Source organism: Canis lupus, chromosome 6 (assembly GCF_003254725.2).
Source record: "Canis lupus dingo isolate Sandy chromosome 6, ASM325472v2, whole genome shotgun sequence".
In the NCBI taxonomy this organism is placed as follows: Eukaryota; Metazoa; Chordata; class Mammalia; order Carnivora; family Canidae; genus Canis; species Canis lupus.
In genome coordinates this window covers 8,159,219-8,186,259 of record NC_064248.1, presented here as the reverse complement: position 1 = coordinate 8,186,259, position 27,041 = coordinate 8,159,219, and the positions used below count along the sequence as shown (strand labels likewise).

The 27,041-nt window shown below is 55.2% G+C and overlaps 1 protein-coding gene across 8 annotated transcripts in view; it reads left to right on the top strand.

Moving 5' to 3' along the window:
- Positions 1 to 27,041, top strand: part of COL26A1 (collagen type XXVI alpha 1 chain) — a 197,733-nt gene that overhangs the window by 122,089 nt on the left and 48,603 nt on the right. For all 8 annotated transcript variants that reach the window (XM_049111089.1, XM_025425931.3, XM_025425923.3 and 5 more), the window contains exons 4-5: positions 19,774 to 19,835; positions 26,414 to 26,570. In XM_049111089.1, coding sequence (XP_048967046.1) covers positions 19,774 to 19,835; positions 26,414 to 26,570 — 219 coding nt within the window. The remainder of the gene's footprint in view (positions 1 to 19,773; positions 19,836 to 26,413; positions 26,571 to 27,041) is intronic.

Here is a 27,041-nt window from a genome sequence, read left to right as displayed (position 1 = left end):
TGCTCTGGGAGCCTCCACCGACAAACCACATCTGCATTTGAAGCTCCTCTCTCCATTTCCCAAATGGCATGTCACTACCCCACCAGCACACAGGATACCACGGTAGCTGTCTGGTGACCCTGGGTCTCCACCAGTGGACTCGAAACTCCCTAGGGCAAGGAACATATTGTAGCCGCAATACACAGCAGGGCATGGTGAAGGTCTGCTGAATAAATGCACGATGGAGAGGTGGATGAGGAAAGGATAGAAGGAACATCCTGAGCTTTATTCCTGCCCTGCCTCTATGTGTCCACTGGCCTTAGCACAGCTGCTGAGCCCTGCACCCCCCAGTCAAGCCTCTGTGGCTGGGTGATACGTTTAGAATTCTCTCCTGCCTTTCCAATGAGATGAGACGTATTATCCTGAGCGCTCCTCTGTCCCTGGCCTCCATGTGGTCCTTACCCCCCCAGCCTCCCATTGCTTTAGTGACCCAGTGCCCTATGGCTTTGCAGAGGGAGGGGTGTGGGATGCGGGCTCCCCATCCAGCCCTCCCCTCCTCTCCTCTTCCCCACCAGCCTCAGATGTTCCACATTCAAGACAGCGGAGGCTGAGATGCTGGCCTGCCGCAGGCCTCATGCACCTCCCAGGTTGGGCCAAACTCGCGCTCCCTCCCTTTAGGTCTCCAAGGGCCCCAGCCAGTGAGCATCTGTATCTCTTGGAGGCCTGGTCTCCAGAGCCCAAGTGGGGCTCCAGGCAGCTCCGAGAAGTCATAGAGGCAGCCATTCCAAGGAGGATGCTGAAGATGGAAGCCTCATGCTTGGAGATGCTTCCTGGGACCTCCCCCCATCATCAGGTCATCATGCTTGCAGGTGCCAAGCCCCTGAGGGGCTGCAGCCTGCACTGAGATGGCTGATCCAGGGCAGCAGTGCTGACTGTCCGGCTGAGGGCTACAGCCCAACCCCCCTGGCCTTGGGGGAGGTAAGGTGGGTGGAGGAAGGAGCACTGGCTGGGATCACACAGAGCGGGTCCAGGGTACCCAAGCTTCTCTTGGATAATTCTGGCTAACTGCCATCTCTCTGAGTCTATTTCTTTGTCTTCAGTCAAGGTAAACAGCTTCTCCTCTCTTTTCACATAGAAAGTGAAGATGCTTTGGTCCCTCCTTGAGTTTGCACTCAGGCTGGGCTCTGCAGCCTTTGAGCAAAGCCCACAGGTCCCACGTCTTGTCCGGGCTGGGAGCTGCAGTGTCCCTGTAAACAAGTGGTGCTAAATACAGGCAGAGCATCAGGGGCCGATGGCTTCCCCGTTGTCCCCCACCGGGATCCTGGACTAGCGGCACGGACCCCTGGCCCTTCCACGTTCGCTGCTCAACCCTGACTGAGGTGTAGGAGCAGGAGTGGGGGGCGCAGCCCACACAACACAGCCCACACTCCCACATATGAGACAGACATGAACAAAACACACATGAAGACAAGCCTGTGTGAACACGTGCTCGTTGAGGCTGGTGAACTTGCCAATGGGGTGGCTGACCCAGCCAGGGCCAGCATCATGGGGGATAAAATGAATTAGTATAAGCAATGTGCCTAGAGCAGGGTCTGGCACCTAGTAAGCCCCCAAGGGGGTCAGTTGTAATTATTGCGATTATCAGCCCCAACAGAAGAAATCATGAAACAGTGGAACTGACTGATGGGCCGACCCCACTTCAGCAGACGTCACTCCTGTAGGAGCTGCATCCCAGGCGGCGGCAGGAGCCAGCAGGAGCCCCTCCTGGGCTCATATGGTGGCGCTGCCACTTATCCTGGCTGGGAGGGGGGCTTGGGGAGCCTGTTTCCCTGTCTGTCAATGGAGACGAGAGGGTCCACATTACAGGGATGGTGTGCAAAGACGAGGAGCCAGGGAAGAGTGAGAGCTACCTCGGGAACCACAGGGCACCCAGTGCAGTATGCAGGGAGAATGTGGGAAGGGGGGGGACGGGGAGCCAGGCTGAGGGTGCAGAGGCCATACTGTTCAGGGCTTTGAAGGGCGAGCCTAGGAGTTTGGACTTTATACCCCAGGTGATGGGGGCCTGTGGTCCAGAGAATGAGAGACTTGCCTTAAGGGAGCTGGCCATGGGCTGAGGAGCCCTGAGCTGGCCTGAGACAGCTGCAGGGTGGAGAACTTTTGGGAACTCACATCGTCCCGGGCTCTGGGCCAGCTTTGTCTCTGACTGGCTGGGTGTTCTCGGGCAGATCTCTACCCTCTCTGGACCACCGACCATAACCAGATAAGATGGGGTTTGGGCTCTGTGTTCAGTGAAGGACCACCTGTAGGTACAGCCTTCACGGGCCTCCTGGGAATGCAGACCAGCCCCCGTTGTCGGGAAGGGGATTCCGTGGTCAGTCAGGGATGGGTCCTGCTTCTACAGATCACTCTACCTCTGGCAGAGCCTGGATGGCCCTGAGTTGGAGCCCCGGGCTCCCAGCATCATCTTGGAAATTATTAATTGAATCAGACTTGAAAACTGCCTAAGTGCTACTTCTAGTAGCATTAGTACTAGTAATTCTGATTTACTGATTTTTAAAAAAGATTTTATTTATTTATTTAGAGAGAGTGAGAGTTGGGAGAGGGACAGAGAGAGAAGGAGAGAATCTCGAGCAGACTCCCTGCTGAGCTCAGAGCCCAATGCAGGGTTCGATCCCACAACCCTGAGGTTGTAACCTGAGCCCAAATCAAGAGTCACATGGTTAACTAACTGAGGCACCCGGGTGCCCCTTGACTTATTCTTTATATACTGGTTCTGCCACCCTCAGGAAGCCCTCCTGGATTTGCCTGCTCCCTGGCTCCCTTGGCTTGCTTTAATAATGGTCTCGTGGGTGGTCTCTCCAGGCCCGCGGAGCTCTCAAGGGCTGAGTGTGTGTTCTCACTCCCTGAATCTCGAATGCCCAGGACAGTGCTTCCTGGCCAGGGTGCTCAGCAGTGTTTGTCGAATGAACCTCTGTGAGGTAATTTACTAACTACTGCTCCAAATACTGGGCAGAGGTGAGTGCTTCACTTTCCTTAGGAAGGAGTCTATGTTCCAGAACCTTCCAGGGTCATTTCCATTTGGGGAATTGCCATCAGGATCTGATGCTGAAAGCCTGTCTTCCCCCTTCAGGTAGAGCCTCAAGCCTGCCTTCCAGAGCTGGCTACTGTTGCTGCTCCAGATCCTCGCATGCCACTGAGCCCTGGGGCCTCAGGGAGGGCATTCCACCTCTTGGTTTTTGAGTCAAGCATTAGCCTGGAATGTCCTATATTGAAGCCTTAAGAGACTACCATGATGGGGACGGTGGTACCCGGGTGGCTCAGTTGGTTAAGTGTCTGCCTTCGGCTCAGGTCATGATCCCAGGGTCCTGGGATTGAGCGCTGCATCAGTTTCCCTGCTCAGTGGGGAGCCTGCTTCTTCCTCTCCCTCTGCCCCTCCTCCTGCTCATTCTTTCTCTTTCTCTCTCTCTCTCTGTCAAATAAATCTTTAAAAAAAGAGAGAGGAGGGGCACCTGGGTGGGTCAGTGGATGAGCATCTGCCTTTGGTTCAGGTTGTGATCCCAGGGTCCTGGGATCGAGTCCCACATTGGGCTCCCCACAGGGAGCCTGCTTCTCCCTCTGCCTGTGTCTCTGTCTCTCTCTCTCAGTCTGTATCTCTCATGAATAAATAAATAAATAAATAATCTTTAAAAAAAAAAAAGAGAGAGAGAGAGAGGGATGCCTGGGTGGCTCAGCGGTAGGGTGCCTGCCTCTGGCTCAGGTTATGATCCCGGGATCCAGGATTGAGTCTCACATTGGGTTCCCTGCAAGGAGCCTGCTTCTCCCTCTGCCTGTGTCTCTGCCTCTCTCTTTCAGTCTGTACCTCTCATGAATAAATAAATAAATCTTTAAAAAAAAGAGAGAGAAAGAGGACGACCATGATGGGTGTGTGTGTTTGTGCACAAGCACATGTGTTGTGGGTACACATATGTGTGTGTGCCTGTGCATGTATGCATATGCATGCATGTTCATGTTTGTGCATGTGTATGCACACACATGTGTTTGTATATGTGTGTGATCCCAGTGTCAGACTCCTCATGCCCATGCAGAGCTTGGACGTAAGAGCTAAAAAGGTCTTTGGGACTCACACACACACACACACACACACACACCATACTTTGTGAACATGTGTATATACATAAGTATTATACATACGTATGAATATTATACATACATATAAATATTATACATATGTGTGTTATGTAAAAAACTTTGGGCCCAAGGGATTTGACTATGGCCAAGGATCAGGGGCCCCTGTTCATGCTCCATAAAGGTGTGGACCCACAATGGAACATCATGCACTGGGCATCTCTTCATAATCTAGTTGCACATGACCTCTCCATCTAGATCACTGTGAAAGTACCAGCATGTACATACTGTATTCTATCCTGTATTTGGATCGGCTGGCTGGCTGACTAGCAGGAAGAGAACAGGGCATGAGGCTGCCAGCCCCTTCTCTGCCTCCTCTCCAGGGCAGGGGTCGAAAGTGGGGGCCTGCAGGACCCATCCAGGCACTGTGGTCCCCTCAAGCTCCAGGAGCTCAGGTCACCTAAGGAAGTGGACAGTTCTGTTCTGCTGATGCTGACTCACCCATGGCAGGTGTCAGGGAGTGGGGATCCATATTCTCAGGAATCTGGGACCAAGGTTTATATCTGAGTCAGAATGGGGGTGGGACTGGGGGCTCCCTGTACTGCAGATGCTTAGATCTGCAGCTCAGTGAAAGAGGAGACAGGAAAAGTCCACCCCTGGCTCCCCGAGGCAGCAAGGAAGCTTGTCTGTCTAGACTCTAGATGAGGAGAAGTAAGCCCGAGAAATCAAAAGTCTCGGGCCTCTGCTCCCACAGGGAGCCTGGGCCGCAGAGCTGGTTCTGAGGTTGGAGCTCTAAGTGACTCAAGTGGAAACATCCAAAATAAAAGATTAACTATTCAAATCCAGCAGCGCAGAAAAAACGTAACAGATCACGATCAAGCAGAGTTTAGCAAATCTACTCATGTAATTCGGCTCATTAATCGTTTAAAAAGTACAGGTCAGCACCTATTCATGAGAAAAAGCGCTGGCGAGCCAGGCAGGAAAAGGACCTCCGGGTCACGCAGATGCTGGCTACCGATGGCACAAGCCAGCATCATACCAGCCTGAGTCCCAAGAAGTGTCCCTTCAAAGTCGTGAATGGGATTTAGAGGCAGCCCCCGGACTTCTCTGCAATACCGTGAGTTAGAAGAATAAAAGGCACGGAGAGTACTGAACGTCGGTGTGACAAAAGGCAGTGTAACCAAAGCAAAAACCACAGGCCGTGGACAGGGGGCACGTCTCTGCCATGTGTAAAATGAGACACTGGGTTGGGATCAGAAATATAGGAAGAACTCCCGTGAATCCGTGTGAAAAAGACAGAAAGATCCCATAGAAAAATGGGTCAAGGACATGAACAGGCATTTCAGGGTCTGGAGGAGAAGTGGCTTAGAACTCTAGGAAAAGATGTTCAGCCTCATTAGCAATGTGGAAAATGCAAATTCAAACCGCAGTGAGATAGCATTTCACACCCACCAGCTTGGCATCCTTTTTTCATCTTGGACAGCTGCCTCTCGGGGCTCCAGGGGGCTCCAGCGCACAGGGCTGAGGGGGTGTTGGAGGAAGCAGAGGACCGGATGCCCCCACATACATTAGGGACGCTCACTCCTGACTCCTCATTGTTCTTCAGGACTCAGCTGTGGCTGGACAGTGAGCAGTTTGGGAGCCTTCCCCAGGGCCTCTCCACCTCACCCCACACCCCCCAACCCAAGGCCCCGGGGGCTGCCAGGACCGCTTCCTTGGAATGTGCTGGTGTCAGGCCCCCACCTCCCAGGCAGCCAGCTGTGTCCCTGGCTGCCGTGCCTGGGTGTGATCTGCAGAGCTAGGAGAAGGGAGCTCAGAGGGTAACTGGATCAGACTGCCCTTCCCTTGTGCGTGGACAGACCCCTCTCCCAAGAGAATCTGCACCCCCAGCTCCCTAGCACCATATCCCTAAAGCTTAGAGAAACTGAAGGGAGGTTGTTGTGGCTCTCTACCCTTCCCACACTGCAGGCCAGCTGTGAGAACAGAGGGCAGGCACCAGACACCGAGGCCAGCCTTTGGCTGTCTCCCTACCTGCAACGGCTTTGCTTCTGGCCTGAGCCTTCTCCCATCTAACACCCCTGGTGAGTCCCAGAAGCCTGGGATGGGACCGGTGTGGACACCAGCCCTGTTGTTGGGGCTGCAGACCAGCGTCTGAGTGCTGGAAAATGTAGCCCCAAACCAGTAGCTGTACTCTGTCTTCTTCCTTGACTCTGTACCCAGATGGAGCTGCTGACTGAGGAGGATGGGCATTTCTGGATCCCAGACCGCTTTTTGTCTTCCTGGGCTGGGCAGTCTCTTCCCCCTCTCAATTATGGGGACAGTATTTTATTATTTTCTTCTTAGGCTCTGTTGGCAGGAGAGAGCAATGGGAGAGTGCTTCGTAAACTGTTGTGCTTCCAGTGGTAATGTATGGCCTCATTCTTACTATGGTGTAAATGACTAAGAAGGATTAATGATGTGCCCACCCTGGGAAAGTCAAAGCTCATTGGATGCATAATCAGGACTGGGTTTTAGCTCTAGGATGACCACTGCCCTAAAAGTGTGACCATGGCCATGAGCCACTTTACTATCCCAGAGCTGTGTTCTAATCTGTCTAAAGGGCCGGGTGAGATAGATCTAAGATCCTTCAGTCTGTTCAGTTGTATGGGAGATTTACTTTCTTTTTTTTTTTTAATTTTATTTATTTATGATAGTCACACACAGAGAGAGAGAGAGGCAGAGACACAGGCAGAGGGAGAAGCAGGCTCCATGCACTGGGAGCCTGACGTGGGATTCGATCCCGGGTCTCCAGGATCGCACCCTGGGCCAAAGGCAGGCGCCACCCAGGGATCCCGAGATTTACTTTCTAATACGAGTACAAAAAACATTGCCCTTTCTCAGACCTGCACTCTGTGCTAATTCTGCATTCCCTCGAACGGACCGGTTCAGGGCCCCATGAGGTGACCTTGGTTTTCTCTTCTGAGCAAAGCAGCTGAAGTTCAGAGGGTTAAGGAACTTCCCCAAGGTCACACAGCTTGGTGGGGGCAGGGTCCAGAGATGACTAAGCCTCAAGCTACAAGGCAGCCCCTGTAAATTCTGCACAAATGCCCGTGTATTCTTCAGATGTGTTTTAAACTACTGGGGCAGTCGTGAGGGAGGGAAACGACTCTAAGAAAGAACCAGATCATATCTGAGTGATCCTCCAGGCTGAAGAATACAGCCAATTGATCCGTCCTCAGTGAAAGTCTCTGCTTGGTGAGGGGAGGGGCCTTACCCAGTGGTCCCCTAGTTGCCATGGAAACCGCCTCCTGCTAGGACAGGCCCTCCAGATTTGACCCCCTCAAGAGAGAGCCAGGAGTCTTGTCACCTACCAGCTCCTCTTTCCTGGCCTCCTCCCCATGTCGTGACCGGAGAGCAGGTGGCCCAGGGCTCCAGCCAGACCTATTCCTGGCCAGGAGCGGTGAAGGTGGCAGCTGACCAGTGGATGGTGGCCCCTGAGAGCTGGGTGTGTGGGGAAGGGGGCAGAAGTATGTTAGCCCCAGACGCTGCGGGATGGGCCTCCTCACGTGAGCCCCCCCTTGGATGTCTGAGCACCAGAAGTCAGAACACCAATTCCCGTCCACCTCTTGCCGTGAGCCCAGGGGCCGGAGGTAGCTGCTTCTGTGCCCCCCCGCCCCCGGCAGGCAGAGCAGCTTCTCTGTCTCTAAGGTCCCAGAAACAATTGTGTGTGTTGGAAAAAGACCTCTTCCTTTCAAAAAGCATCTGAAAACTGCTTCAAGCACTTCTCCAACATGAGGGCAGGCCTGGGGTCCCTCCAGCCTGGGATCTGGCCTCAGGAAGCCGCAGGAAGAGCCCCATGTTCACCTCCTGGCTCCCCTAAACAGCACCATGAGGCAGATAGAGAAGACCGAGGCCACAGCTGGAGCCCACTGAACCCTGATTTAAAGCCGAGCCATCTTGGGCCTCCACCTTGCCTTTGGAAGAGGAGGCACCCCGAAGTGGGGGAGGGATCTGTTCAGTTCTTGCTCTCCTGTGTCTCCTTCCGCTCTGCTGGGGCTCCTCCCCCAGTTCACTGCCCCATCCAATCCCGCCACCTGGGGACAGACCAGTGACAACTGTCAGCTCATAGAACTCTGCTGTCATTTCCCTCCGAGAGCCCTGACGACCAAAGAAGCTCCACCCCCTTCTTGCTGTCTTGCTGTCTTTTGGACACCTTATCTGTTTCATCCTGAGCCCTGACCAGTGCCCAGTAGGGAAGGCCCCACTCCAGCTCCAGGCTGTGGGTGCTGCTCACCACCCGCAGGAGTTCAGAAGCCCCTGGGCAGAGTCAGATGACAGTCCCCACCCCCTACAACCCCTACAACCCCCCCATCCCCACCCCCACTCCATGGTCCGGAAGCCCCTTGGTCAGCCAGCTTCACTTTATGGCCCTTGACCCTTGACCTAGGGCTTGGCATCTCCTTAAAAAGGATTCTTTCCCAGTGACACACAACAATGGCAGTACTGACTCTAGGTGTCACATGGACCAGCAGTCACAGAGCTCGTCTCCCTCGGCTGTGCTTGCTATCATCTTTCAGGCCCAGGCGATGCCATCTGCCAGCTGCGTGAGACCCCACAGATATTTACAGTCTGTTTCTGGAGGAGGGAAAAAGAGTCAACACTTCAAACAATAACGTCGGATTAACGATACGAAGCTCAGAGTGCGCTCAAGAGAAGCCACCAAATCCCTGACCCCAGACGACAGAACAGGGCGAGGGAAGACTGGACCACTTCTTTTTGTGGTCATGAAATCCCTTTGTGTCCCGAGGGACATCCCTGGACGACCTGAAGTCCCTCCACTGAGCAAACGGTGGCACAACTGCCTTCATCCAAGTACCCCCTGCTTCAGGGACCTCACCCCACCAGCTGAGAGCCCACAGGTACCTGACCTTGCAGGTTTTGGAGTGTCTCTGATCTGGTTCCTGCTCCTGCCTGCAGGGCCTGGGGCAGCTTTGTCACCTCTGTCTCTGGAGGCCACTGTCCAAAGGGCAGGGACAAAAGCCTGGCCTGGCCTCACAGGGCAGGAACTATTGTCTCAGTTTTTCAAGGGTCCCCCTGATGGGGAGCGGCTGAGCTGAGATGGAACGGGGCCCCCCACTCCTCACCTGGAGTTTGGGATGCCCGAGACCCAGCCAGCAGTCAAGCAGCCTCTCCAGCACATGGGATGCTTCACATGGGATCACGTATCTCCAGAGCAGCCTGAGAAGGAGCCCTGATGGGGTCCGTCAGCTCGCAGGAAGCAAAGCCTGGCTCCTTTGCCCACGAGAGAGAGAAAGAGAGAGGGGGTGGCCAGCTGATGGCCTTCTGGCTGCGGTTACAGACAACATCCCTGCGTCTGACCCACGGGCAGGGGAGGCCCAGAGAGGGCTGTGCCCTGCCCGAGGACGCAGAGCAGACCCCACTTCTGGCCCGTCAGGGGCACATGCTCACACAGCGGGGACTGGCCTCTGGCCTTGGTAGCTGGTGGGCTGCTAGCAGGGGCCTGCAGCCCCTTGTCCTGTAACCTCTTGTTGCTCCTTTGGGTTCCTTTTCCTGGAGTTGCCATGAGGGAGGTAGGTGGGGCGGGAGGGCCCCTGGCCTCCTATCGGTGACACTGGGTTTTTTTGTTTTGAGACAGAGAGAGTGGGAGGAAGGGGCAGAGAGAGAGAGAGGGAGAATGAATCTTAAGCAGGCTCCACGCCCAGCACAGAGCCCAACAGGGGGCTCGATCTCATGACCCTGAGATCATGACCTGAGCTAAATCAAGTGTCGGCCACTTAACTAACTGAGCCCCCCAGGCGCCCTGATAGTAGGGTTTTGTCACAGCTCTGTGTGACCTGGGAAAGCCTCCTCTGCTCTCTGAGCTGCCCTTTGTACAGGTGTAGGTTGGGACCATGGATTGTGGGTACTCTCCTGCCACATAGGTACCAGGTGAGACCAAAGGTGTAAAAGAGCTTTGCAGACCACCAGGCTCTGTATAGATGGGGAATGTTTCCAGGCTTCCACCCGTGCCTCAGAAATGGACCAGACAGACAGATACATGTGCAACGTGCCCATAAGCAACATGCACAGACACTCCCCTGTAGACCCCCTGGGTGTACAAACACGTGCGCACACACACGTGCACACACACATACTCACGTGCAGATTCTTACATGTCTGCATTTATGGGCTGCATTACTGGGTGAGGAACATGTGGGTTGGCCTCCCGCCTCACCCCTTCCTGCCCTGACCCTCTTGGAGCCACTGATGCTACCCCGAGCCAGCCACGCAGGCACCAGCCCCTCTGGCTCAGCAGCCCCCAACCTAAGCCACTGCCAGCTTGGTTATCTTGTTAGTTGGGGCCTCTGGGGGAGAACAAAGAGAATATGTCAGCCCCTATATAGCAAAGGGACATAAGGTACTTGTAGGAGGGATCTCATTTCTTAAAGAAATGCATTTATTTAATTCCTGCTGTTTCCCCACAGAAGTCGAAGGCCCTAATGTTTCAGAAAGGAAATGGCATGGTGGTCTCAGCCAGGATGAGGGGCTAGGGTGGCGTCTGGAGGAATTTCAGAGCACTGCAGTGTGGGATCCAGGAGAAAGCCCCCTGGGACCTCAGACCTCTCTCAGGCCAGGGCCTGAGGCAGGCCAGGGTACAGCTTAGGAGCCAGGAGCCACTCCCTGACTGCCTCGATGGGAATCTGGGCTCTGCCACTTACTAGCTGTGTGACTCTGGGCAAGCTACCCAACCTCTCTGTGCCTTGGTTTCCTCATCTACAAAATGGAGATAATGGTGGTTCCTATCTCATCAGCTTTGTAGGAATCAGACGAACTTAGGTGACAAGGAATTCCTCAGCACAACGTCTGCCCTTTGAAGGGCGTCTGGCACACAGTAAATGCTCCGTGAACATGAGTTGCCAGTTTTTTTTATTGTTACTATGGCCTGCATTGCACCACATGGGCCAGACCCTCTGCAAGCCAGAATGAAATGAACTTCAGCATCAAAATGTCTTCCTCACCTATACCTTAAATCCCTTTCTGTTTTCTTGGGACTTGAAATGGAAAACAGCACTTGCCACGTACAGTGAGGAAGCTCCCAGAACAGACCTGTCAAGTGTGCCTGGGAGAGCCAGCCACAGAGCGGCCCCCTCCCCTCCCACCTGGTCCCACTGAGATCCTCCAGGGCAGGCGCCCTGGATGGTGAGCTGGGGGTCCCCTTCTAGTTCTGCTTACCTCCTGAGAGGATAGTCCCCTGTGACAGGGCTATAGGCCTGCCTCCTATTCCTAGAATACAAGAATGGATGAGACGTGGCTCCTGCCCTCAAGGGGTGTACAACCCACAGGGTAGGAGGGGTACACAAAAGGCCATCCCCACCCAAGGGGAGCTGAGTGCCACAAGCAAGATGTGTACAGGGCCCATGGATATTTGTGGGAAAGCAGGAGCCAGAATTTGCCTGGAGTGGTCATGGAAGGCTTCCTGGAGGAGGAGGTGCTTAAGTAGGAATTAGCTGATCAAAGGAGTAGAATGGGAGCCATTTCTAGATGTAATAATAAGACAAACAAAGACCAAAGGCCTAGAAGGGTTTGCGTACTCAGAGCATGGCAAGTAGCCCACACTGGCAGGGTTTGTCCTCAGGGCAATGGGAAGCATTGAAGGGTGACATGTCAGATTGGCGGTTTAGGACGAGCGGAACAGCATGACATGTTTTTCACAAGTGGACTGCATCTGTGCCCCAGCACCCACCTCAAGAAAGAGAACAGTTCCATCACCTTTGAGGCCCTCCACCTGCCTCTTCCCATAAGTGTCCTCCCCAAGGTAACGGCTGACCTGCATGCTAGTGCTCAGAGCTGGTTGCCTGTGTTGGAAGTTCAAGAAAAATGGAATCACACAATGTGTGCTCGTTGGGGTTGTCATCTTTCACCCAGCATTATCTTTGTGAGGCTCACCCCCACGGCTGCATGTGGCTTGCACACACTTATTATAGTGGACTGCTCCACTTTGTGAATATTCAGTTGATCCAGGCATCCACTGATGGAATTTGGGTTATTTATAATTTGGGGTTATTAGGAACAATGCTGCAGGGAACATTCCGGCACATGTTTTTTGGTGAAAGTATTTATTCATTTTGTTGGATACGTACCTAGGGATGGATTTGCTTCCACTCAGCCTTATTAGAAACTGCCAAATGGTCTTTTCAAGTGATTATATCATGGACACACCGGGGACACTGTCTGAGAATTCCCGTGGTTTCCATGCTCGGTAACTTCGGCATCATTAGTCTTTTTAATTTTAGCCATTCCAGTGGGGGTGTGGGAGTGCCACACTGTGGTTTAATTTGCATTTTCTGATATAGCTAATGAGTTGAGCTCCTCTGCATATGATTATTGCCCTTTTGGATATCTTACTTTGTGGAGATATGTATTCCGAGAATCCTCTTCTACTTGGTGGTAGGCCTGTTCGTTCTCTTGTGATGAAAATAAATTCTTAATTTTTTGAAAAGACTTTATTTATTCATGAGAGACACGGAGAGAGAGAGAGGCAGAGACATAGGCAGAGGGAGAAGCAGGCTCCCTGCAAGGAGCTTGATGCCGGACTTGAGCCCCAGACCCCAGGATCACGCCCTGAGCCAAAGGCAGATGCTCAATCGCTGAGCCACCCAGACATCCCTAAATTCTTAATTTTAATGCTGTGTGCTCTGGCAAAGTCTTCTTTAACATTAGTGCTTTTTGTGTCCTGTTGAAGAAATCTGTATTCCCTCGTCATGAAGGTAGTTGCCCATGGCTTCTTTTAAAAGCTATATTTTACCTTTTTTTCTTTGTGTTTTACCTTTTGCATTTGGATTGACAGTATATCTGGAAACAACTTTCACGTGTGGTGTGGCATTTTTTTCTTTAAAGATTTATTTATTTATTATTTTAGAGAAAGAGAGCACACGTGCATGGGGAGGAGGGGCAGACGGAGGAAGAGAGAGAGAATCTTAAGCAGGCTCCATGGTCAAGGGGAGCCCAATGCAAGGCTCAATCTCATGACCCTGAGATCATGACCTGAGTCGAAATCAAGAGTCGACACTTAACTGACTGAGCCACCCAGGTGTCCCAGGGGTAGAGGGCAGGGTCCAATTCTTTTATTTTTCTTTTCCATTTGGATAGCCACTTGACCCAGCACTGTTTATTGAAAAGTCTGCCCTTTCTCTATGGTACTGCTTTCATTTTTTTTCATAAATGAAGTGACTATAAACATGAGTCTATCTTTGCACTAATACTACAGTTTCTCAGTTACTATAGTTTTAAAGTAGGTCTCAATTTTAAAGTTCTCAATTTAAAGAAGTATACGTCTTCCCCTTTTGTTCTATTCCAGATTGCCCTGGATATTCTTGGACCTTTGTGTTTTCATATACATTTCAGAACTCATCTGCCACTTTACACATACACACACACACACACACACACACGCAACCTTCTGACGTTTTGTATGGGATTGCATTGACTCTATAGGTCAACTGGAGAGAATGAACATATTTATGATATCAGGTCTTCCAATCCATGAGCATAGTATGTTTTTCCATTTCTTTAGTTCTTAAATTCCTCTCAGTGATGTTCTATAGTTTTCAGTAGATTTTTTCCTCAGTAATTTGATAACTTTATGATGCTTTTGTGAAAGATGTCATTATAAAATTTCATTTTCTATTTGTCTATTGCCAGTACATAGAAGTGCGGTTGATTTTTGTAAACCATATTCAAGCAATCTTGCTAAAGTAACTTAATAATTCTAATTATTCCTCTTTAGATTTTGTTGGGGGAAAGGTGCAGCCTTTCCACACCAAAGGTTGGGGGCGTGGTCCAGCCATGGTCCACATGGTTCAAGGTCAAGACTCGTTGACCTTGAACTCTGGGCTAGACATGGAAGTAGAGAGGGTGGAAGACAGATTTGGTCAGCCTGGTCAGCAGTGATGAGGTGCAGAAGTCACAGACTTTGCCCAAGCTTAACCATGGTCCTGACACTGTGTGCATATCCATTGAAAGTTGCTGCTCCAGCCAGGGTACCATAGCCCAGGCCACCATGGCTTCATGGGAAGGGAAGTCCTGGATTCTAATTCTGGCCTTTGATTGACAAGCTGTGCACATTGCTGAACCTCTCTGAATCTCATCCTTCTCACTCACAGAAGGAGGGCAATATGCCCAGGTATTTCTTTCTCTAAGCCAGTAGGTGCCTGGTAAACACTGGTGAATCGATTTCACTCACCAGCATTGTCCCTTTTGCCCATGGGGTAATTCTGTACATCACCAGGAAGTACTGCAGTGCAGGGGCTGCGAATGTGGATGCCCACAGGGGATGAGATGGCTGGCTGCGATTGTGTTCTGAGAAGCTTCAGTGCTGTCGGCTCCTTGGGGATTTCTGTTTCCACCGTGAGGACACCCATGTGAGGCTCCCCCTCTCTAAGAAGGAACTCAATTATTCTTCAATAAAAGTCTTGGCAGAAGTTCCTGAAAAATCTTGCCTTCTCTGTGATCCCTGATCTACAAAAGGATGGAATTTAATTATTCTGTCCTGCCCATGAGCCCCAGGGCTGGGCCTGGCATGCAGCCACAGCTTGATCCAACCCGTAGGCTCCCTGGCCCCCGATGGGGTTCTTTGCTCCGGCATGCACTGGCAAGTATAAGGGAAGCACAGGGTAGGTTCCCCCTTTGGCCTGGCCTTGCCCTCTCCGTCTTTCCTTTTAGGGTAAGTGGCTTAGGAAATCCAATGTGTCTATGATTACCTGGATATGCAGCTCCCTAGAAGTTAACTGGAAAGGTGATATCCTAGGTCCAGGTGCTACCAGAGCCTCTCTGTTCTCCATGGGGCTGGCCCACAGCCCAGTGGAGACCTTCGATAGATTCTGGAGCTCCAGCCTGCAGCTAGCTTGCTCCCTCCACCCCGGACCCCCATCTTCCTCCTGGCAAATTAGACCCCTACCTGTCATAGGAGCTTAAGCCAGGGATCTGTACGAGGTCTGTTTAGGCAGATTGCCTGTGTGAGGCCAGGCAGAAAGAATCTTGTAAAGGTGAGGGGTTGGGGGCTGAGAGCAGACACTCCAACATCCATCCCTGCTCAACCCCTTACTCACTGCATGTCCACTTCCTCCTCTGTAGGTGGGAGGGAAGACAGGGTCCCTCATGGGCTGACACAAAGATTTCAGGATGTGGTATCATCTCCTGTCTCTAAGGACTTTGGAGTTTTGGTTTGTTTTTTGAAGTCTTTTTCTGTCTGCTTATTATCTCTATTTTCTGAGTTTGCTTTTTTCCTGTTTGTTGTTTTGGACTTTGTCTTTTGCATTAGAGGCTCTTGATGCATATTTAACAGTCAGACACCGGATGCTGAACGGGCTCGGGCTGCAGGAGTTTGCAGCCCTCCCAAAGTCACCACACATCCTGATCTTGTCTCTTTGGCTGGAGGGGCTGTGACCTAGCTGAGGGGCATGGCCTGACTGGAGGGGTGTGGCCTAGCTGGCAGCGGGGTGTGAGTGAGAAAGCAAAAGAAACCAGGGCCTACTGAAGACAAGGACTCCCCCTCACCCTACAGCAGTTTCCAGCTGAGTGGGGTGACCAAAGTCTCACCAGTAGAGGAGGGTCCTACATGGCCCCCGTGGGAAAGGAGGGAGGCACCAAAAGAATGTGTGACCTAAGACTGGACTCTTGGGTAGAACAGGGCTGACCTCAAGGATAGTAAGATAGAAGGGTACCAGTCATATCTGTGCTAGGCCCAGCCCAGCTCTTGTCAAGGGAAACTGAGGCCACTTAGGACCTCCTCATTCCTGTGGTCCCTTGTGAACACACCTGGCCAGCCCTGCCCCCATCCCCATAGCATCTGACCCCACGGACCTCCCTGGAGCTTTCTTATAACAGGGGGATTTTAGGGCTCTCTTCCAACTACACTCTGCTGGGGTTGGCCTTCTGGTGACATCCACCTTGCACGTGTCCCCTCTTGTGGATCCATCTCTCAGACCTCTCACAGAAGGGGCCAGGTGTCTGGGGACAGGGCCACCTGTGTGCCCTGGCTCTCCCTATCAGGGTCTTATGACCCCAGCTCACAGTGGTCTCATTTGGCCTCTCGATTTCTCTGCAATTGGCAAGGTCCCCCTTTGGGCCCAGGCCTGGAGAGTCAGCCTCACTTGGGAGCTGGGTCCTGAATTCTAGACACAGAGCCATCACCAGGAGCCGTACTGGCTGAAGGAAAACGGCAAGGGGATTAGCAGATGTTCTGTCCTACAGTGGGTGTACAGAGCCCAGCAGGAGAGTCGGGGGGCAGGGGCACAGATGGCAGAAGCAAAGAGACCAGGAACTTCAGGCCCTTGGAGCTGATCCAGTATAGACCCTTTTTACAGATGAGAAAACAGAGGGGCAGAGAGGACAGATGAGGCCCTCTCTAGGCTCACAGTGGGTTAGTGGCCTTATAGTTCTCTTTCCACTGACCACACCAAGCAGTGAGTCCTCCCTCCTCTCGCTCACACACACACACACTGGTTTGCCTGGCACATTCACACTTCAATACACACATATTGGCAAAGAGTCATAGGCACACTCTCCTGCATCACCAGGAATGTGCTGTAGCCCTGGGCACTTATGGGCCTGTGTGTGCTGGGGAGGGCGCTGGGATCATGGGAATCCCTCCGGATCTTGGGAAGCTGGAGCATTCATCTTAGCCAGAGGAAACCAAGAACCAGAGCCAGTGGGCAGGGCCCGATCTGCTCACTGAGCCATTCAGCACCCTCAGTGCCATTTCTAGGTCCCCACTGCTCCCCTGAATCATTAGAAAAATTTAAACAAACATAATATAATTGCTTGTCGATGACAGAATGCCAGGGGAACCATAAAACCCGCCTGGTCTCAGCGCCTGCCCAGGCAGGTGGCACGGGGAGGCCAAGCTGGCAGCCTCAACCCTGCCTGCTGGCTGGGCCTCCTGGGCCTCTCTGTGGCTGGGAAACTGGACCCCCCCACCCCGTGCCCGCTGCCAGCCAAGCCGCACCTCACCGGCCAAGAGGGGTGCCCGGTGCCAGAGCAAACTGGGCCCAGGCCCAACATACTTTCCAGAAATAGGTTCCTGCGAGAGCCTGAGGCTCACCTCTCCCTCCCCAGACCTTCTCCCCTGCAGAGTCCTGTTTGTTGCCTCAGACCCTGGAAATGCTCTGTTCACAGCCCCTAAACGCCTCTGGAATGTTCACTGGGCCAGGCTGGGGTTCTAGTTCACAGCTCCCCCACATCTGTCCTGCCTCCTGCTCTTGCTGCCGGTCCCCAGGGTGGAGTGGTGCCCTCTGGTCCTGGATGGGGCCTGGGACTCAGGCAGTAAAGTCACTTTTCACAGTCCTTCAGGCCCGTACTCCTGCAGAGCCAACGCCTGCTCCCCCGTAAGACCGAAAGACATGGCTGCTAGGGGAAGGTTCCTGGGCCTTTGCTCGAAGGGCAGGCATCCTCATTCATTATGCCCTGCCCTCCACCTCATCAGTGTCAGCACAGGGTCACCAAGGGATCCCTGAGCAGCAATGGCGCCTCCAGGTGGATGAGAGGGTGGTTGGGGAGGCACAGGGGTGGAGGGAGGGAGTGGGGACGAGGGTAAGTAGGTGGGGGATGAGTGGTGGGTGGCTAGATGAATGGGGTCGGGGCAGTGGGTGGGTGAGTGGGACCTGATTTGTTTTGGTCTCTGTCTTTCCATTAAAGGCTTATTTTAAGGCCTGAGAATCCTGAGCTGTCTGGTTTTTGTTTTTGTTTTCCTAAAGATTTTATTTATTCATGAGAGAGGCAGAGACACAGGCAGAGGGAGAAGCAGGCTCCATGCAGGGAGCCTGATGTGGGACTGGATCCCAGGACCCCGGGATCACGCCCTGAGCCAAAGGCAGACACTCAACCACTGAGCCACCCAGGCGCCCTGCTTTGTGGATTTTTATCGCTTTTCCTTTCTTCACCACCCTTTCTTGGGTGAAATGAGGGGGAACCATGTGGGTTCAGCACCACCCCCCTCTCTTGCTGGTCCTTGGTGAAGTCCTGCCCTGTATACATTCTTCGAGTTGTTTGGAAGCTTCAGTGTTTATGCCTCAGTCTCTGATCTGTTTTATGTATCGGAGTTACAGACAAGGTTTTATTGAGGGGGGAAAAGAGTTCTGTTCTTAAAATATGCTTATAAACCACTGACTGGGCCCAGCCCAGGGGAGCCGGGGAGGGACATGAGGGTGAACGGGGCCTGTGCCAGCCCGCATAGCATGTCTTGTGAACCCAGCGAGGGCTGGCGAACAGACGGGCCCCCTGCCCTGAGGCCCGGCACCCCTGTGGAGGATGCAGCCTGAACCACGGTCCTAAGACCCCTAGCCCTCCGTCCCCCCATGTCTCAATCGCCACTGCAGCCCACAAACATTAATGAGGGGATTTACTTTCGGGGATGCAGTTGGGGAGCTCTCCAAGGATGGGGGTGCTGATGGGGGGCAGCTGTGGACACTGCTGGTGAGCTTCAGGCCTCCATGCAGTCCCAGGGCCTCTGATGGTCAGCCCCCAGGACACCAAGTGGGACCTACTGAGTTACCCTGATACCTCCGTGTCCATTTGGCCCAGAATGAGGTTCCTGGAAGGTCAGGCTTTGAACAGAGGGAGGGATTTAGGCATCCCTTGACTTCTGGAGCGATGAAAGCTCTTTAGAACAGCTTTGAACCGTCTATTTACTCTTTAAACAGCTCCGGTCCCCAGGGCAGACAGACATAAATAGATAATTGTAGCCCAGGGAGATGTATGCCTGGGGAGTTAACCGTCCCTGGGCTCCCAATTGGCCTTCCGGTTTCCAGTCCCTCCCACGCCTGCCCACGGCACCTGCTGCTGCCACAGTGAGCTTTTAAAAATGCAAATCTGACCTTGACGTTCAGCCCCTGCAACAGCTGCCCACTGGCCTTGGGACACTGCCCAGAGCTCCCCCGCCAGGCCTCTGGTGTTAGGGCCCAGCCCACCGCTTGTGGGGGCTGCGGGGGATCCCCGGTTTGCTCTGATTCTGACAGGCTGCTGCCAGACCCTCCCCTGGTCTCGCTTGTCTCCAGACCTCAGCCTCTTTCCTCACCCAGCCAGTCATGCGCATCCCTCAGGCCTCACCTTGGATACCCCTGCCTCCAGGATGTCCTCCCTGACTACTGCCTCCCCTGACCCCAAATTAGCATTGCTGCTGCCCCATGATACTCTTTTGCACATTCTGTTCTTACAGCCCTAGCGCAGCCCTTGCCAGCCTGTACCTCTTTGCCCTTCCCCCTCCCCAGACAAGTTCTCAAAGAGAACACATCCCCTTTACCACCTATTTATCAGTTACCGGATTTTTTTTTTTTTTTTTTTTGAGCTCCTACTTTGTGCCAGGCCCTGGGATTTGTAGGCAAATAAAATTGACAAAGACCCCACCCTCATGGCACTCCAAGGCCAAGGAGGCATCTGGTGCTGGCTCAGGGCTGGCTCGGACGCTTTGCTGAATAAACGGACAGTAGAGTGTGCTGTGCTCAGAAAAGAGGCAGCTCAGAGGTCAGGCAGGCTGCCTGGAGGAAGAGGCACTGAAGATAAGGCTCTAAAGGCTGGGCAGTGGTCTTCAGGAAAGCTGATCCAGGAGCTCCTGGCCTGCCGGCCTGCGGAGAGGCTACTCTGGTGGCTGCTGCCCTCACCTGCTCTCACTCCATTCTCACCCTTCTTTTTCAGAATGCATGAACTGTACCCGGCTCAGCGACATGAGTGAGCGGCTAACCACGCTGGAGGCCAAGGTCAGATGGCCTGGGGCGCCCGGCCTAGGGAGCTGGCGGGTGTGTGTGAGGGTCCCGCATCAGGTACCTGCTGGCCGTGGCTGGGGAGAGAGCCCAGCCCTAGGGAGGCCAGTGGGCCCGAGTAGCCTGGTCTCGAGCTTGGGTGCTGCTGGGGTCTCAGTGGCTCTGGGTAGCCTTCTCTGGGCTGCGCCAACCTCGTGGGGTCGGGAAGGGGTGTGGGGAGAGCCAGAAATCTGGAAGTCTCAGACAGCAGGCCGGTCTGGGTGTGAGTCCCAGTGACTGGGGGGCTGGATGCCCAGAGGTTGACCCCTCAGTGGAAAGAGGAGGAGCCCCTGTACCCCCACAGCTGCTGCCCCCAAACCTGGCTCCTCCTCTTCCTCCCTGTCTGGCACACAAGGCTGAGCACCAACAAGCCTATGGAGGAGGAGCTGCCGGGTACCTGTTAGCTTTCGCCCTGTCTACATCAGGCGGCGGCCTGGGTCACCTCAAAGGCAGAAGAACTGAATAAAGGACAAGTAATTTATTGGAGTAGCCTGGGTGGCTCAGTCAGTTCCTTCCACTAGGGTCATGATCCCGGGTTCCTGGGATCGAGGCCCACATCTGGCTCCCTCCTAGCAGAGAGCCTACTTCTCCCTCTCCTCCTCTCTCGTGCTCTCTCTCACTGTCTCTGTCTTTCTCTTTCAAATAAATAAATGAAATCTTGAAAAAAAAAAAAAAAGGTAGTAAGTCCAAGAAGGGAAGGATATGCGAGGTGCAGGTGTGGTAGCAGCCAGGTCACCCTCCTGGACGCCGGGGCTCTGTGCCATCTGACCCCTCCGAGAGACAGTGCAGAGCATGCTTGGGACAGAGCTGCCAGGGCGAGGAAGCTGGCAGTCTCTACCATCCATCAGCAGGAGACACTTCTGGGCTGTGCCCCCTTGTCACATCATGTCCGTTGTCTCACGTACCTGCTGAAATAGCTCCTGTGGCCAGAGAAAGCCCTGGTGGAGAGTCTCAGGTGCCTGCAGGAAGAAGCCAACGCTGTGGGGTCCGCGGGCCAGACCCTGACTGGGGACGAGCCCTATTCTCCTTTCACGTCCCAGGGAGCCTGGTGAAGGACAGGCCCGGGCCCGGGGTTTCTGTACCCTTTCATATCTGAGGAGCCTCTTGGGGCAAGGGACCACTGGAGTCGCCTGGCCCAGGAGGAGCGTCTGAGCGTAGGAGCATATGAGCATGGCCTGCTGGCAGGGAGGCCAGGGAGAGGACAGAGCACTGAGGTCACCTGAGAGACACCCCCCCAACCCAGCAAGACCACTGAGCAGGTCCAGAAGTTGAAGTCCCTGCTCAGAAAAACCCGACGGGCAGGTCTTCCCAGTAGACACATACTCATACACACATAGAGACACACACGTAAGACACATATGGACACACACACAGACATACAGACACACACAGATACACATACATAAGACACATATACACGAGCACACAGGAAAACACACAAACATAGACACACCAAGACATACGTACGTGCACATACAGACACACACACATATGGATATACATGTAGACACACACACACTCACAGCCCCCTCCAACCTGACATTCCCTTTGGCCCTGCCTCTTGCCTTGAAAGCCTGACCATGAGGGTATCTGCCCAGTGGGATGGGGGCTGCCGGTGACTGTCACTTGGAGTCAGAAAGAAGTGGGACTGCCACCCACCAACTAGGTGGCTCTCGCCCGAGCTCCCACCTCCACCTCCTTGTTTGTGCAACGTACCTGCCGGAGTAAAGGGCAGCCGAGGCCTCGGATGATGTGGCTGTGGGACCCGGCTTGGGAAAACGATCCAGCACTGGACAGAGGAGAGGCTCTGTGTTATCACCTATGCCACATTGGGGTCCCCATCTTCCCGATGGAGGCACAGGTGTGTGGGAGATGCCCGTGCAGAGCACACGGCATGAGAAGTTCCGGGGTATGAATGGCCTCCCAAGCCCATCTGCGGGGGGGGGAGGCAGCAGCCCACACTCCTGGGCACAGGCTGGGGATGGGGGGCCCCGTCCTCTGCTTGGGGTCAGTGGCTCTGCGGGGCATGGGGGTGGAAGCCTTCAGGAAACAGACACTCCCACATGAGAAAGCTGGGGCTGGGGAAGCCCTGGGAGGGCTGGGGGGTGCTGTGGAAGATTCTGGGGCACCCGAGATTTGAAAAAAAGGAGGGGTCCCCAAGCCAGCTGTCCCGAAGGACATTTTCCAGACACCTGAGGCTCCGAGTGGTTTGGCAGTGTCAAGCGACAGCCTGCCCTGGCCCCGGCCCAGCATGTCGGGGTGTTAAAAGTCGCAGCTCTGTGGGAGGACTGGCACTGTGCTAACTGTCCTCCGCCCACCTGGCCCCCGCCCTCCTGCCTGGTGCAGCTCCTCCCTGTCCTCCCACCCTGACACCTCGCTCTGCCCCGACAGCAGGCCGGGCGTGAGGCTTGCCCCTGACCCTGCGGTGAGGGTCGTGACCCCTCTGCAGACCCCGGGGGTGGGGGGTAGGGGCAGCGGGATGTGTTGGAGGAGCCCGCGGTAGGGTTCCTGCCCAGGAATGGCTCTGCCTCACCAGGTCCCTGCTCAGTTCTGGGCTTCAGTCTGCTGCCCCGTGGAATGGAAACAGGAGTCACTTTGCTGCCCCTCACCAGGCTGTGTCGGGGTGGGTCTACAGGGGTAAGCTTCGGTGCAGAGGTGGGGGGAAGGTAGTCTGAGTCTGGGGTGTGCAGAGAGGTGGCTGCCACCACCCTCCTTCCAGATTCCCAGGTCAGGGATGGGTGATTCCTGTCTCAGTTTCTGTCTCTTCTCTGGATCACCTTCCAGCTGTGTACCTACCTGTTAGCATGCCTGAGTGTCCCCTGGGAGCTTCGTCAGCCCAGGTCAGAGGGCCCTGAGAGGCAGTGGCCTGGAGAGGGAAGGGGACGGAATCTGGCCTAGCTGCCCAGACAGCCTCTGCTGAGGCCAGGCACGCGCCTGCCAGGCTCAGGACAGCATGGAGCGGGGCCAGTGGCTGTGGTCAGGCCAGTGAGAGCCAGGCAGGCAAACTCCAGATGGGGAGTCAGAAACCAGAGGGCTGGCAAAAGAAAGCAGTAGCTCAGAAGCCTGGAAACCGAGGCTTCTGCCCTTTCAGACAAAAGGCCTGCTTTGGTGTATCAGGAGGGACGTGTTCAGCTATAAGGAACAGACACCCAGCCTATTCGTTAAGGACATTTATTGTTTGCTCAACAAGAAGTCTACCAGAAGGTGGTCTTGGGATTGTTTGGGTGGCTTAAGAACTGAGGCTCTTCACAGTCTCCGCCTCCACCTCCTTTGTGAGTTGGCTTTTGTCCTCATGGTTAGTGCCTCATGGTTATAAAGTGGCTGCTGCAGCTCAAGACATCACATCCTCATACCTGTTCAAAGGCAGGAAGTACAGGCTCTGGCAAAGCAGCCTGACAGGCTCGTGTGTCTGATCATCCAGCACTGGGCTATATGCCTCCTCCTCGTTGCAGGCGAGCTGGGAAAGTAGGTACCGGGCCAATCATGATTCCTCCTCTGGGGCACACCCACAGGTACACAATAAGGGGTTCATGAGCCAGGCAGCCATCAAGGTGTGCTCCATCTTCCCTTACCCCATGAGTGCCTGAGTTCCCAAAGGACCCAGACCTGGGAGCTGATCTGGGATTCCTGTCACCTTCTTTTCCTGGGACAGCGTAGAATGGCTGTAGGGGGATTGCGGGGTGGAAGGCCAGTAGGCAAAAGTTTCCTGATTTCCTCTTTCCCCTCCCCCTCGGTTTACACTCTGACTTCACGGACCACATGGCCACATGGGGTGGAAGGGAGCCCAAGGGGGTTTCTCTGTGTGAGGGCCACAGAAGCCTCGACTTAGCTGGTCTCTTGTGCAGGAGGGCGGCCTCTCGGCCAGTCATCCAGGCCGCGGTGATGTCATCAAGGCCACTGGCCTCCAAGGCTGGCTGCAGTACAGTTTTCTTGTGTTGAGTCCCTACGCCCGCTGCTGCCCGCCCTGGTGAGGTCATGTCAGCGGGAGTGGGATCAGTTTCTCCAGGAAGTTGGCCATGGTCAGGCCAGGAGGGCTTGGACTCTGGCCAGAGCTGATGCTAACTTGGCTGTGGCTGGGGCTCCTCTGCCTGGGTCCGTGGGCTCTGTGGGCCTTCGAGTGTGCATGGGAGGTGCCCCACAAAGAAGTGAGCCAAGGGGGAGGGGCAAAGCTGCAGGTGTCAGGTCCCCTGGGGGTGGGTCTGGAGCCCTGCCAGGGAAGGGGAACACCTGGGCCTGATCCCAGGAGCCCATAGTGGGCGCCCCTCCCCTGAGCCCTCAAAGCTGCTCCCACCCCTCTACTGCCTGGTAAATATGTCCATCTGGAGGCCCCCCTGAGACACTGCAGTTCAACCCAGTGCCCCGTATTGATCACCTTCACCCCTAAATCTGCCCTCTTCCGTGTCCTGACTGGCTGATGGCAATCCCACCGTCCTGGGAGCCAGACCAGAACCAGGGGACCCACTCCTGCCTTCACCCATTGTCCTGTCCCCAGGCCCGGGGCACCTGGCCCTGGTAGTTCGTACCCTCATCCTCACTGAGCCCACCGGCCTGAGCCCCCCATTCTGTGTCATCGACAGCCAAGTCTCCTTGCCCCGCGCCCCCACTCCTTCACTGCCCCATAGCCCCTAACCTCGGATGGACGTGGCCAGTGAACTTCCCAGTGGACATTCAGTGGCCGGGGCAGGATCATCACCCTCCCCTCCCCGAGGGGATGCCAGGGTCAGGCGATAAAGTTCCACCCCCAAGCTGCTGTGTGATGGCAGCCGGCTGCTTACCTTCTGTGTGCCTCCGTGAGGCTCCACCAGAGCCAAGGCTGTGGCCCAGCTGTGGGGAGGTGGCCCAGGTACCTCATGGGACCCTGGTCCCCACACCTACTTGCTGGGCTACCTTGGGCAAGTCACTTGTAGTCTCTGGGCCTCTATTTCCACCTCACCTGTGATGTAGCTGCCTCAGGGGCCCTTGTAAGGACTAGAGGGGGGAGGGGCTCAGAGAAGTAGCCTGGTAGGGGGGTCTCTAGAGCCTCAAGGGGCAGGAGTCCACCCATCCAACACAGATGGAGATCCTAAGAGCTGGTGCAGGGTGCCACTTTGTTCCCAAGGATCCTCAGGGACGGTTGATCACCCAGGTCCAGGGACAGGGCAGGACTGGTGGGAGGGAGTGCTCAGGGGGCCCCTTGGCTGCACACCCATGAAACCTCAGCCCAGCCCAGGTCTGGGCGCCGTGAAGGCAGCTCTTTGACCCTGTGACCAGCCAGCATCGCAGGAGGCACGGAGGGCACAGTGTGCTGCACGCCCCCACTCTCTCATGGATCTATAGGGTCAGTCCCATTTTGGGAAAACCGAGGTCCAGAGGTCCCAACACTCATACGAGGATGCACAGCGGCCACCTAGTGGTGGCCTCCTAGTGGGAGAGCCAGGATTCAAACCAGCTCCTGTGGCAGCAGGGCCCACGCCTCCCCCATTAGGTGGCACATAACGGGCGCGGGGCTCTGGGGGACCGTGCCCGCTCCCCAGGTGGTCTCTCCTGAGGCAGGGCTGCCGGCACACGCAGGAGGGGATGGCCGTCAATCCGCAGGGTCAGACAGGTAGCCAGGAGGTGGGGAGGGGGCCCTGGAGTCTCAAGACCTTCCCGGGGCTCAGGAGCCGAGGGAAGGGGCAGGGGGCGGAGAGGCCAAGGGGCACCCGGAGAGGCCTGGGGAAGGCCAAGTGCACAGGCCCGGCCCAGGCGAGTCGGGGAATCTAACAGGATGCGGGGTTCTGGCTCCCAAGAGCTGGAGGGAACCTGAGACACCAGACTTCCTCCCCGGGCAGATCAGGGTGGAAAGACTGGGGGCACGCGCTGGGCGGAGCAGGAAGCCAGGCTGTGTCCGCAGGCCGTGGGGAGGGTGGGGTCTCCCTCTCTGCCTGGGGGGGCCTACCCAGGGTCTCAGCACCTGCCCGCTGCCTTGCTCAGATCCCTGGTGCACAGTGCCCCCTGCTGACCTCGTGGGGGGACTGCAGGGACTCGCAGGGGCCTCTAGGGCCTGGATCCAGGTTCACCTGAATTAGGGAGATGGTGTCCCCGCCCAGGCCCTGGGTCTTCCCAGGCTGTGACCCCCCTGCCACCTCTGTCAAGGGGAGAGAACAGGGCAGCTTTCCATGCTGGTCCAGGTGGCCACCTTTTGGTTTCCTAGAGCTCGTCCTAAAAACCACACCCCAAGCCGGGCCCACTGTATGTTTTCAGTAACTCCTGTGGGAGGAGCCAGGGAAGAGGGGTGACCACAGATCTCCCCCCACGGTGATGGGCTCTCTAGAGAGTACGGGGAGCCTGAAGATGTCCCGATGGTGACCTGCTTGAGCCCTCCGGTCCAGGAGGGCTCTCCTGAAGTGGCAAGAGGCAGGCACCGGTAGCAGAACCTTCCCGCAAGGGGAGCAGTGGTGTGTATGATCACCCGCACCTGGCCCTGGGCAGCTGCAGGTCTCAGGGGGCGCGTGTCCCTGCGCACGCGTGTCTCTAGCCTGGCCAGGGGTCCTGACCCTCTGCTTTGTCCTGCTCAGGTTCTCCTGCTGGAAGCAGCAGAGCAGCCCGCAGGCCCGGGCAATGACCTGCCGGTCCCCCAGAGCACCCTGCCGCCCTGGAACGAGGACTTCCTCCCCGATGCCATCCCCCTCGCCCACCCGGGGCCCCGAAGGAGAAGGCCCACGGGCCCAGCTGGTGAGTGAGGCCTGCAGGGGAGGACTCCAGCCAGCCTCTCCGGGGGACGGCGTCCCAGCACACGGTCTCCCAGGGCCTGTACCCATAGGTCACACGGCAGGCCCTTTGGATAGAACGTCCCTCCCCCCCCAGATGGTATTTTGAAAAACTGAGCTAACAGCTCAAAAACTGGGGGGTTTCACACAAAAATCAGGATTTGAAGCTTCTCTTAGAAAAATAGAAGCTGTGGCCATTGGGGCTGCAGCCCCTCGTGGAAGCAGTTGGCTGTAGCCAGATCGCTGCTGGCCCCACAGACCCACCCCATCCAAACTGCTATAGGCCTCACCCTCTTACCCCGCCGCAGGGTGCATGTCCTCATGGCCCGCCCCCGCTGCCTCTTAGCACCTGCCCTCAGGCCCCCAGCCTCGCCATCCCCTCCTTGCTCAGCTTTCCTGGGAGCTTATGGCCTCCCACCCCTTCCTGGGGGGATCC